Source organism: Triticum aestivum, chromosome 3D, assembly GCF_018294505.1.
Source record: "Triticum aestivum cultivar Chinese Spring chromosome 3D, IWGSC CS RefSeq v2.1, whole genome shotgun sequence".
NCBI classification, from domain to species: domain Eukaryota; kingdom Viridiplantae; phylum Streptophyta; class Magnoliopsida; order Poales; family Poaceae; genus Triticum; species Triticum aestivum.
In genome coordinates, this window is record NC_057802.1 from 23187129 (window position 1) to 23199522 (window position 12394).

Sequence of the window (12394 nt, forward strand, 5' to 3'; positions counted from 1 at the left end):
AGACTAACTGCCGCCGAAATCCACGCGAGCAACTTACCGGGTAAGGGTCTGAAAAGTACAGACGCAAGGTAAACTGTCAAAAATCACGTCAGATTGTCAAGATGAAGAAATGTTCTGCACGGAGTTTACCCGCATGTCTGTTTCCACAGTTTGTGAATGACAAGAAAAAAAAGAAGAAGTAACAGAAGCACATGTTTTCGCAGACATTTGATGCCGTCCATTTGGTGATGCGCGTTAGTTAGTTAGAGATCATAATCATCATGTTCATCAGAGTGATCCAGGCCTTTCTATTCCAGGAATGCTACCAGCAGTACTGACTCATCTGTCCTTCCTGATGAGTTCTGGTTTATCCCAGATCCTGGTCACTACAGCGTCGCCAGATGTGCAGTGCAGCACAACACTACCATGTCTGCATCACAAAGCTCACCAACTTTCTATTTCCATCTCAATCCTCCTGGATGCACATGCTTCATCGGCCTGACACTTTAACTGTTACTGTTATTTTTGGAGAGTTGGTTCCTTTTAAGGCTCTCATCTTTCAGGTTCAGAAAGAAAAAGCTTTTTTTTACTGTGCAGAAATGTTTACTTTTTGTTGTCAATGCAAACGTAAAAAACTAACCGCGGCCGGAGTTTATGCGATAGACTTACCGGTTACGGGTCTGAGAAGTACAGACGCAAGTTAAACTGTTCAAAGTCACCTCAGATTGTCAAGATGAAGAAATGTTCGGCACGGGGTTTTTACCGATCTGCCTGCGTCTCCGTGAGGCTGAAGCTGTTGTAAATGACGGTAAAAGTAACAGAAACCCATGTTTCATGGTAAGAATATCGTCGTCGACGTAAACCATGCTTTCCACTTTGATTGGTCGTGTCTCCATCAATAATTTGGAAAATAATGCATTGCTACATGATACTTCCTCTGTAAACAAATATAGGAGTGTTAGATAACTAAAGTAGTGATCTAAACGCTCTTATATTTCTTTACGGAGGGAGTACATCAGAAAGAAAAGAATACAGGTGACAAGGAAATGCTGCTTGAAGCAGCAGCAACCATAACACCACATCCATCCATCACACCCAGAAGCTTCTAATGACACACAACAGTGCCACCTCCATCCATGATCATGATCATCACCATCATCATCTTCATCAGAGAGCTGTGCTGAGTGAGTGGTTTTGTGTTTCTGCACTGCAACTTGCAGAAAAGGTGAGGCAGAAAAGCACAAGCACCCAGCACACAAGTTGGCCAAAAAACAAAACATTTTGTGCCCAAGTGCTGCCCCCTGTGCCATTCTCTACTGTTGTCACGGGGATCTGCCTCATATCTATGGTGGATGCCCTGCCTTTTCTCAATGAGGGAAAGATGAACAGGGCCAAAAAGGAGTTTGGGAAAGATTTTGCAGAAGTTGATGGAAAAAGGAGGCAGCCAAAGCATGAGATGCCAAAGCTAGTGCAAGTCTGACTCATTTCCAATTCCATTGTTTGGTGGATCCAGCATCATCATCATCAGTATTAGTAGTAGTAGAGATCTATACAAGGGAAGAATTTCCTAAAAAATTAAAGGACTTAATTGCACACAAACAATGCAAAGGTCAATCCACAAGGTTAGAAAAAAATGGAGATGCAATCAAGGAAAAAAATGACCAGATGAGCAAGGCAGGTAAATGCTGGATGACTCACTGCAAACTCATTTTGGTTTATCCGGAAAAATTACACTTGCAAACATCGGACGGCGCAAGCACCGAGATGGATGAATGAAAGATGGATGTGGATAAGTATGTGTGAGATGCTGCATGAGTAAGGTTTCCAATAACATGAGCTGACCAGAAAGCAGGATTCATGAAGATTGAAAATTAAGTCCACTTGACAATGTACATGATCAGTACTGAGCACTAGTATTCCCTGTCTGTCTCAAGATACTACAGCATCAAGTTCTTGCCATTCTCTTCCCTTACATTCTCAGTATCCACACCAGAAATTATGGACTACTACCAAAGCATCACCAGCATCATACCCCTCTCTCTCTCTCTCTCTCTCTCTCTCTCTCTCTCTCTCTCTGCTATGTTCTGAAAAATCCCCATAATCAATTACTTACTTCAATAATAATACAGGCAGTGAAGCTACAGCAAGGGCCATATTACACTAGACATCTGATCGGATGGCGTCGAAATGGATCGAACGGTTGCATCTTCTAATACAGCATGCTCCGGTTCGCGGCCAGCTGATCATGCAGAGGGCCACACTGCAGGCCTTGATCTTGCAAACCCATGCCGTAGCTCGGCGGCGAATTGTATGGCGCATTCGCTCCGCCATGTTGCTTGGTGTCAGCTGGCAGAGAGAACTGCCCTGTTGTCGCGCTCGGAGCCGGTGCGCTGGACTGGGTGATCATGGATGACTGGGACGGCGAGGGGGGCTGGTCGTCGAGGTGCACCGTGGTGATGTCGTGGATGCTCGACCGCCTCTTGTCCTTGCCGCCGCCGGAGCTGAGCCTGATGAAGTACTTCTGCGCGTGGCTGGCCACCTGCGTCGGCGTCCTCGTCTGCACGAAGTTGCGCGAAATGTTCCTCCAGTCCCCTTTGCCGTACTTCTTCAGGCCTAGGAGGAACAACCTGGCCAGAAGAACAGAGCACATGATCAGCTTCAGCAACTACTAGTAATATTGATCATGCACATCAGGCTACATGACATCAACTAGTAATATGGATCATGAATTCTTGCTCTACATCAGGCTACATGACCATCGAACATCATGCTACATATGACTGTCTCATCAATTCCTAGTGAACAAAGACAAGTAATTCACTGTCAGATAGCAGTTCTTCCATGGTTGAATTATTCTTCCAGTTTGGCATGTTTTAAATGCTGGCAGAGCCATCTGATGATGTAAAGCCTGTTGGTTGATGGTGAATTCAAGAAAGGAAATTCATATCACTAACTAATTAGATGGAGCAGAGCAATCACTCTCACAAGTCACTGAGATCAGAGAAGAAGAAGACTATGATATGGAGTTGCAGTTAAGAATCGTGGTGGTAGTAGTAGTGCTCACTTGTGCTCGTCCTCGGTCCACGGCACCCCCTTCTTCCTCTCCTGCTCCGGCGTGCGGCCGCCGTGCCGCCTCCCGCCGCCGCAGCCGCCGAACCGGTAGCCGTGCCGGAAGTCCCCGGCCCCGGCGTGGCCCCCGCTGCCGTCCCACTGCAGGGTGAAGGCGCCGGCGCCGGGGCCGTAGGCGGGGCCAGGGAAGGTGCCGGACTCGATCTGGCGGACGTCGAGCTCGAGGCTCTTGAAGTGGTCGACGACCTCGCGGACCGTCTTGCCGGTGGCGTGCGCCACCTTGTCCCAGTCCGGGCTGCGCAGGTCGAGCCCGGCCAGCGCCCGCTCGAACTGCTTGTTCTCGTCCGCCGTCCAGGCGCGCGGCTGCCCCGTGAACCAGCCCCGCGGCCCGCCGTAGTAGCCCATCGCCGCCGGCGGCAGCACCTCCATCCACGGCTCCCTCATCATCATCGCCGCTCAGCTCACCTGCAAGAAAAAGAATCGCCCAGCTTCAGCTCCAGAGATGTTGACAAATTATGACAAGAAGCTGGATTCAGACGACAGCGTAGAAGCTCAGGATTCCGTTGATGATAACACGATCGATCTCCCCCCCTTGGTGCGAATAAGATGAGGCAGATTTGCAGGAAAAAGCTAGGAGCGGAATGTTTCCGACTGTACGACATGATTGACGAGCAAGCAGGGGAGGGCCGGGATGGATTCAAGAAGAGTACTACCACGGCCCCAATCAACACCAACCAGAGCCCCGAATTACTCCACCCCAAAACCAAATTCAGGCCGCCCCGAACAAACCCCCTCCGAATTCGCCGGAAAAGGGGCGGAATTTCACCAGCGCGGGGACCAGAGAAACAGACAAAATCGAGGAGCAGAGCAGAGCAGAGCAGCTCCGAGAAACCAAGATCACTGACCTCCTGTCGATCTCCGGCGGCTGCTGCTAGACCTGGCCGGCTGAGGGACAAAAAGGCGATCTTCCTCGGTTGCTGCTGGGATTGCCGGCGCCAGAAAAGAGACGGATCTCCTCCCTCGCTCCCACCCAGAGGCAGTGGCCAGGGGGAGAGTTCTTGGTGGAGGGAGAGGGAGAGGGAGAGGGAGATGGGGGAGGAGAGGGGAGGGGGAGTGTCAGCTGGTGATTGGGTGGAGCTCGTGGCCGACTTTTCCTGGTGTATATATACCCGTATAGGAAAGGAGCGGCATATTTGTGCGTGCGTGCTCACACACTCACTCACACACGGGTAGGAGTAATGCACACTTGGAATCGCTCTTGGCTTCCCACCTTTTCACCCCCACTACCTCCCCCCCCCCCCCCACCCCCCCCCCCCCCACAAAAAAACTTTCACCGCATTGGACTCGTTTTTTTCATCTCACTAAATACACCATTTTCTTTTACATTGGTTTTCATATTCGTGCAAAAATAATACTAATTAATAATCTTAGAGCATCTACACCCTCACTGTTCAAATTCAACCCCTCAAACATCCACGGACGTGGCTGGTCAGCGTTCGAACGTGTTCGTTTTTAGCCCCTATTTGTCCATGCATGCAGCCATGGCCCACTTTTATCTTTATATTTCTAGTCACACGCATGTGATTGGTGGAGATGATGAAAGAGAGAAAAATGAGAAGGTGGTCCGCAGTGGACAAAATCATATATGTGGCAACTGACTGACACGCCTGGGCGCTCCTCATATTGCCTCCATATATGGGCTGAGTGCGAGGGTTTACGGACATATGAGGGCAAAGTGAGGGGTCTGATTGAGTCAGCTTTTTTCTTCTCTCTCATGTCCGGCCAGGATCAATTTGAGAGGATCGGTTGTAGATGTGCTTGCATGTTTGCTAACCCATCCATCTTGTAGTGCATATTAGTTTTCTTTCCAAAGTTAAACTTTGTAAGCTTTGATCAAGTTTATAGAGAAAATTAACAACATCTAGAATATCAAACATATACCACTGTACTCATCATGGATATATTTTTCTTTATTAACTTGGTCAAAGTTTGCGAAGCTTGACTCTTGAGAAAACTAATGCACGCTAATTTATGAGAAAAAGCGGGTACTATCTAGTTGGATCGTGCAGTCACCCCATGCCAAGCGGGCCCCACAAGTCAGGATCCGCGTCAACAGGCGTTTTAGAGAGGCATGTGTGCTTCCCGCAAAAGGTGACATTGAGCGGGAGGCCTTGTGTGAGAACATATGTAAAGTGGTGGTTTTATGTGAATGTGGCTACAGTTGTGGTGTTTTTTAGTTAATCTCTCATACAATAACCATTGAACATATTTTGGCACTCAGATTTGGGCTATTTGTCCTCCTCTCTCTGACTTTCTCCCTAGATGGACATACATATTAGAGTGACATGAGAATCATGTTTGAGTGGCAAATATGTATAGAGGAAAATCTATTCGGTCATGACAAAAGCGAGGGAAAATGTAAACAAAACGCTTAAACTAAAGAAACGCCTTCCGCATATGAGACGACGCCAAGGGCAAACATCGAATATGCCGATTTAGGCTCAAGAAGTCAAAAGGAGTTGTATGCGTATGTGGGCTAAGAATGTCAGGGACTCTCCTAAGTAATCTTCTTAAAACGCTTGTCGATAAGCTCAGTAGTTAGCTATGTGCTTGGTTAACTATAAACAAATGATGGTAAGTAACAATCACTCATTGACTCCTAAGGCATTCGGGTTTGGGTGCTTAAGTTGTGGAGTTTTTGACGATGATTAGTTGGGGAGGGCTTGAGAGTTGCAAGTGGTGGGGTTGTGGCATTGCTGTACTTTGTGGCCATGATTGGTCGCCGTTGACATGTAGCCACCTAGCTAGCTTAGGCCAGTTAGCAATGGCGATTGGGGAAGGCGGGCACGTTTTGATGTTGCTATCAGGCGTTTGGTAAAGCGTGTGCATGATTAGTTTGCCGGTCGACGAGGCGTTGGGCGGTCATTGTTTTATGGTATGGAATGCAACTGCAAATTAACACGTTGCTTTCTCCTTCTTCTCTACCTGTAGCTAGCAGCAGCCGGTGTCACTCTTGTTTGCTTCTACCTGGTTTACTCGTCGACCTTGATCGACCGCCTTAATTAATTAACGTCGGCAAAAAATTATAGTTGTTGCTGGTTCACACCATCTGATGAATTGTTCTAATCTTTAACAATACATGTTTAATTAGCTCCATCATGGAGCATCTCAATTTTTGACTGCTTTTAAAAAGGCCTAGAAGTACACTTGCAAGCTACTACGTACCCCGGTTTACGTACATGGCGTTGAACATGTGTGGTTTTGCTACAAAAAGATACTACCCTCTCCAATCCATATTAGTTGTCATCGATTTAGTGGGATTAGAAATCTTGTTACGCTGGTTATGTGCAGATGGTATTTTTAGATCTTTTGTACAAATACTTCCAAATTGTCATTTAGTATTTTTCCATGTTTATTTGGATTAGTCTTGTTGTTTTCACGCATGTTCTTCACATGGAAAACAAAGCTTTTGGCCCTCTTACTGGTTTTCCTTTGGTAGAGTTCACATCGGTCTCTGGCCACCATAAACTTCACCTCAAAACTGATTCTACTCTACTTGTCTTCAGAGCATCTGTTGAAATCAAGGCCTTGAAAGGGGCGCGCTTCTCCGCCGAAGTTTTGTTTGCGTCGCTGCCACACAAAGTGCTTTTGCAGTTGCAAGTGACTAGATTCTGAAAATTACGGCTTGCGCCGTTCTCTTTCATGAGAGAGAAAGGAGAAGAAAGAGTGGTTGTGATCGCCCCTCGTTTTTTTTTCTCCTTTTTTTGCCGGGGATTACCCGTCGTTGTTGGTCCAGAGGCCGGGAGTAAACTTCTCCCCATAAAAGAGGAGAGGAGAAACAAGTGAAGAACATCCAGTCGCGGTTCTAGGTCAACAGTCTAGGCAAAGCCAATTTCATCATTTTGTTTACCAAGAGAGAGAAGAATTATAATGAAGTGCTAGTATTAATTTATTGCCATTCTTGACTAGAAGTGGTCTCCTGACTCCACATAGTTTTTTCCACTCTCCTGAGGGCTCTTTCAGAGTAGCTTACTCACAACTACTACTACAGCTCAATTAGCATCAGAAGAGAGCTGGCATATTCCTCTCCTAGCCTTGTCATTTGTTTAATCTCATTATTATTCATGGCAGATGCTTGCTTGACTGCACAACATGACCAGATGAGATCGCCACGAAAACAGGAGCAGGGGCCATAGAAAAAACCCAGCGGAAGTAGGGCCGAAATAGGGGAGGGGAGGCTCCTTCTGAATCTGACCATGAGCAAGCTAGCTAGCATGGCTAGCTCATCATAGAGATGTCAATATCTGCAGCCCAAGAAAGAATATTTTTTCGTGGAAAGGGTAACAATTCAACAACGGCCTAGCTTTGATTTCAAGCGACGCAACAACAATCTTTTATGCCTTCCTTTGGCACCTTGACCAATCATACAGGCACAGATGTGCGAAAATGGGCGCGGCGTGGACAGGAGGGGAATGCTGTGGAAAGAGGCAAAGAAAGCGACACAACCCGCCGAAGAACTGTTCCGCGGGTTCCCCTCTGTATCGTTTCAATTTTATCGAATTACACGGGAATATAAGAATGATGTTGGCGAAGAAAGAGACGTCGATTATCGAAGAACTTGTTTCGCGGGTTCTTCTTCGCGGTTCCAGTTTTATGGGACGGGGCGGTGGAATAGATGTAGTATGATATGGGTTTCGTGTTGCTTGTGATTAATCGCGCACTGTGTTTTGATGGGTTGTTTTCTCTCTACAGCAAGGGAACAAAGTACACAAAACGGTATTCTCTTGGACCACAAATGATTGCTTTCATAGGATGCTCTTATTTTCCAATACATTATGCATAGAAAACTCGTATGATTCAGACCACAGACCACAACTACGTAGTACTCAGGGTATTATTAAGAAAAAAAGATACGCAGCCAACCAACCAAATTTTCCGGCACGTTTTGGCGTTTGACCTTGTGTTTATTTTCTCTGCATATGACTCTCAACGATGCAGACCATCTCAATTTCATAGTAACACATACTATAAAATTCTCCAATAAAATACTGGCTTGCGGTTCATTTCTGTTATAAAAAATTGCTTCGGTTGTGTGTTTGAACTTTGAACGCAGGCTTGATGGAGGGTTAGGGGTCAGATTAAGAGCAGGAGGCGTCTCTGGGGAGGTGTGAGACAGGAGGCATGGTCTCTTCCGTGCACCATGAGCCACTGTTAACCCCTGGCTTAGCTTCCCCAAATAGGCCACTGCCCCTTGCTTAATTAGGGCATTTCGACCACCGATCTCATTTGTTTATGCTTGTACTATGTGTTGGGTGGGCTTTTGGTCTACCTAGAACTCCAAGAAAGTGGCGAGGGTTCAATTAGCCCTCCGTCTTGATTTGGTTGTGCATTGTGTATTCCAACTTGGGTTTGTTTGGTTTGCCATATAGTATGTTTGTCTTGTGGTGGTGCGGTGAAGTCGGTTAACAATGTCATGTGCGTCGTATTTGTTGGATGTTTGGTTCGGTGGTTTTCGCGGTTCATATAGATCTCACCTATCATCGTGAAAAAGATTGTTTGCATTCTAATAGTGTAAAACCTTTAGCGAAAAGGTTGTACGGAAAAAAGAAAGAGTATTTCATTTAATGTTCTTATTCCATTTACTTGTTTATACGAAATTTTGTTCTTTTTGGCACGATGGCTCACAGTGCAAATGCACACAATTAAGAGAGATTGCAATATTTTTACTCAAGGCCGGGTCAGCACAAAATAGCTAGAAGTGACGATGCTTTTCCTTCTGTTTTCGCTATGATGCATGTAAAGACTGTAATAAATTATGGTTAAGGCGTTGATATAAGCTATGTTTTACCTCAAAAGGGAAAATATATCTCGTCCAATCTCGTCGTGGGGCAAATTACACTAATTCACCACAATTGAGGCTAGGTTTTGCTCTTTAACAAAGATGCTTCTAAGACATGACGTCACATATACCACTAACCTCAGATTGATGACGAGTTGATAGTTGTTCTGACCGGTGGGGTCCATCTGTCAAGGCTAAGTTGGGGAGGGGTGAAACACGCGGTGTCTCTTCCGTGCACCACGAGCCACTGTTACACGCGCGCCCTTGGCTTATAGCTTCCTCATATAGGCCACTACTCCTTGCTTAATTATGGCATTTCGATCTCATTTGTTTTATGTATGTGCATGTGTTTGGTCTCCCTTGAACAACGAGAAAGCGGCACAGGTTTAGATCGATTGGTGTAGCTAATGAGGCTTCAATCTTGATTTGATTACGCGTTATGCATTTCCATCTTCATTGAGTGTGTTCGCCATCTTTGTTTATTTTATCGTGGTGTGGTGAAGTCAGTTTGCTAGTTAACACCGCCATATGTGTTGTATCAGTTCCACTAAAAAAAGTGTTGTATCAGTTGGATGTTCCCTTGATGGTCTTCGCAGTTTAATATAGATCTCATATATCATTAGTTAGGGTTCAATCTTTATTTCATTTCGCATTATGTATTTTCAACTTGAGTGAGTTTGTTCGCCATATTTTGTGAATGGGATTGGTCATATGCATGTAAGACTAATCAACTTTAGTTCTAGCATTTGTATAACTTGTTTTTTACCTTAGAAGGAAAAAAGTCTATCACATGTAGTGAGAAGTCTGGCATCGAACAACCCTAAAATCACAGTCCGAACATGGATCCATGTGATCTCAACTTGAACATATAGCAGAAATGCGTGTTGTACTCCTTCACCCACGTGCCTCTCGCGACCGAGGCGATTAGGAATTCATGGCCTCCTGCCAGCGCCGCAGCATGTCTGCATCATCTTCTATGGCCGGTGGAGCCCGGACCTTGCCGGTGGGAGAGTTTCTGCTCCATTTCTAGGTTTTTATGTCTATTTATGGTTTGTGTCATGCTCGGGAAGGAGAGACAGCGGTGGGGGCTCCCTGAAGATGGAATATGGTTCTCTCCTAGCCCCCGTTGTCCCAGCGATGCGTTTAGCGGCATGTGGAGGTGTATCTTTGATGAATCTCGCAGGATTTGGTCGGTGTTTATTTTTCATAGATCTATTTGGATCCGGTCTTCATTCATTCGCGTTCATGTGTCTATTGGTTGGATACTTCCGATCTACACACGAAAATCTGTTTCCGAGCTCGGGCTCAGCTGCTCCCGATATCCAGACCGATGGTTCGCGTCACGGTCCGTGCGTCTTTTTGTATTTCATGTTCGTATATGTCATTTTGCGCTGGGGGCAGTTGTTCTTGTGCGCTGGTCATGTGGGATCTTAGCACATGACTTCCTAATTGTCTACTATAACAAGGTTAGTTCGACCCCAGTAAAAGATAGTTGATGACGGCGGCACGCGTTTTAACTCGCTCCAGTGATTGTAGGTGTCGCTATGTGGTCTACAGTCCTTGATGTAATTTTTGTTACTTCTAATGTTTTTTGGTGGTGCCATAATTATTAATCAGTACTCCTATCGGAAGTTTTTTGCAAAAAAAAAAAGATCATAATTTTTTCTGAAAAATAAATATAGCAGAAAATCATACCATTTTAGTTTTGAAATTTTACATGCACGTACATGTATCCGCTCTCTACGCTCATTTGGGTTGCAAAAAATTTCTGTATTGGACGGCCCTACAAACTAGTGTCAGTGTGCCATTGTGTGGTGTAGTTAGTATAGCATATGCACAGTACGGGAGATGGGACAGTAGTAGCTGTCAGAATGAGTGGCCCCAGCACTGAACCGTAGTGGGCTCCTCAGGCTCGTCATGTGGTCATGTGGAGGGGCCACTACGCAGGGACCCCACCAACAGCCAAACCAGGGTCACGAGTAATGCATGACTGTTCCATGTGAAGAGCGAGGGCCTGCAACAAAGAAAACCGAAGAATGGGCTTCGTACGCGTATGGTATGATGGGCTGGGCTTGTCGAGCTGGACCGGCCAGAGATAACAATACCGGTCCGTTCTCATCCCCAAGAAAAGAGAAAATGGGTCCGTTGAAGAGGGCTTGCTCCCACTCACCCCCTCAAAAAAAAAAAAAACCCTGGCTTGCTCCCACTCAAAAAAAAAAAAAAAAGACTGGCTTGCTGGGGCACGTCTAGGTATTGCTTCATGCTCTCATTGACTTTGTTTGACGATTATCACACAATTCTGTACCGATGAAGGGAGTCAGATTCCATCGACACATGTCTGAATCCAATGTATGCAAGATCTGCAATGGGGTTGTAGATAGCTGGAAGCATGCTCTCATTGACTCCCATATGGCGAAGTGCGTCTGGTCAATGGTTGACGAAGAGCTGGTGCAGCAACATGATAACAATTACTCTACAACTGAGGATGCACGCCTATGGCTTGTTGAGTTGCAAAATACAGCAACTGAAGAGCAGTTTGTGAAAGCAATTGTAACACTTTGGTCGGTATGGTGGGTGAGAAGGAAAGTGATACATGACGAGCAATACCAGTCACTTCACTCCACTTTGTGTTTCATCAACAGGTATATAGCGGATTTGTCCCTTGTACCTCGCAAAGAAATTTTGATGGCTTGATGCAGCAGGGACACGAAGGCCAGAAGGATGGGCTAAAATAAATGTTGATGCTGCAATTTCATGAAACGCGGATAGAGGAGGAATGGCAGTGGTATGTCGAGACTACACTGGCATATATCTGGGTGCATCGGTTATGGTGATAGATAAGGTTACTGAACCGGAGACGCTGGAGGCTATGGCCTGCAGCGAGGGGCTATATTTGGCACAGGACCTGAACTTGTAGCACGTCCAAATCAACACCGACTTCGTGGCCACGGTCAAACATGTGAACGAGGCGTACATGGGGCCAAGCAAGGTTACAACTGATTTCCATCTTGAGTTATATTCATGAAAGACGTGAATGTAATTTAGAAGCGCATGTGCTCGTGAAAGATGCTACTCCCTCTGTCCCATAATATAAGAGCATTTTTTATACTACTATAGTGTCAAAAACGCTCTTATATTATGGGACGGAAGGAGTACTTCTTTAGCCTGTGGACACCATCTTTGGCTCACGGGAACCCCAGACATCATTTGTATTCCGATGACTATTCAAACTTAATGAAGCAGCCTTTAGCCCTAAAAAGGCATTGCTCCATGCCAGACATAAACATAGCCGATCTCAAAAGAATAAAAATACCTAAACATAGCCTCGTATCAAAAAAATAGGGTAGTGGTTGTTCGTTAGTTTATTTATTATTATTTATTCTATTTTTCTATTTTAAAAACTATGTTACTTAAAATTTAACAAGTGTTCACCATGCATTAAAAAATATTTATGCAGTGTAAAAATATTGTTTAGGCATTTTTCTAAAAAAATGGTACCATTAAAAA

At 45.4% G+C, this 12394-nt stretch overlaps 1 protein-coding gene across 1 annotated transcript; it reads right to left on the minus strand.

Annotated features, from left to right (window-relative positions):
• Positions 1-1817: 1817 nt before the first annotated feature.
• On the minus strand, positions 1818-4211 carry LOC123077012 (transcription factor DIVARICATA). Its single transcript, XM_044499185.1, has 3 exons — positions 3954-4211; positions 3044-3513; positions 1818-2606 (listed from the first exon to the last, which is right to left on the minus strand). Exons 2-3 carry the CDS (start codon positions 3496-3498, stop codon positions 2189-2191), a joined length of 873 nt encoding a protein of 290 aa, XP_044355120.1. The 5' UTR covers positions 3499-3513; positions 3954-4211; the 3' UTR covers positions 1818-2188.
• Between the last annotated feature and the right edge of the window lie 8183 nt (positions 4212-12394).

What these genes read in the sequence shown, in the direction of transcription:
- LOC123077012 (XM_044499185.1), bottom strand. Translation starts at nt 3,498, where the DNA reads ATGATGATGAGGGAGCCGTGGATGGAGGTGCTGCCGCCGGCGGCGATG. An exon ending in TGGACCGAGGACGAGCACAA is followed by an intron (nt 2,607 to 3,043) that starts GTGAGCACTACT and finishes TCTTCTGGCCAG; the next exon opens with GTTGTTCCTCCTAGGCCTGA.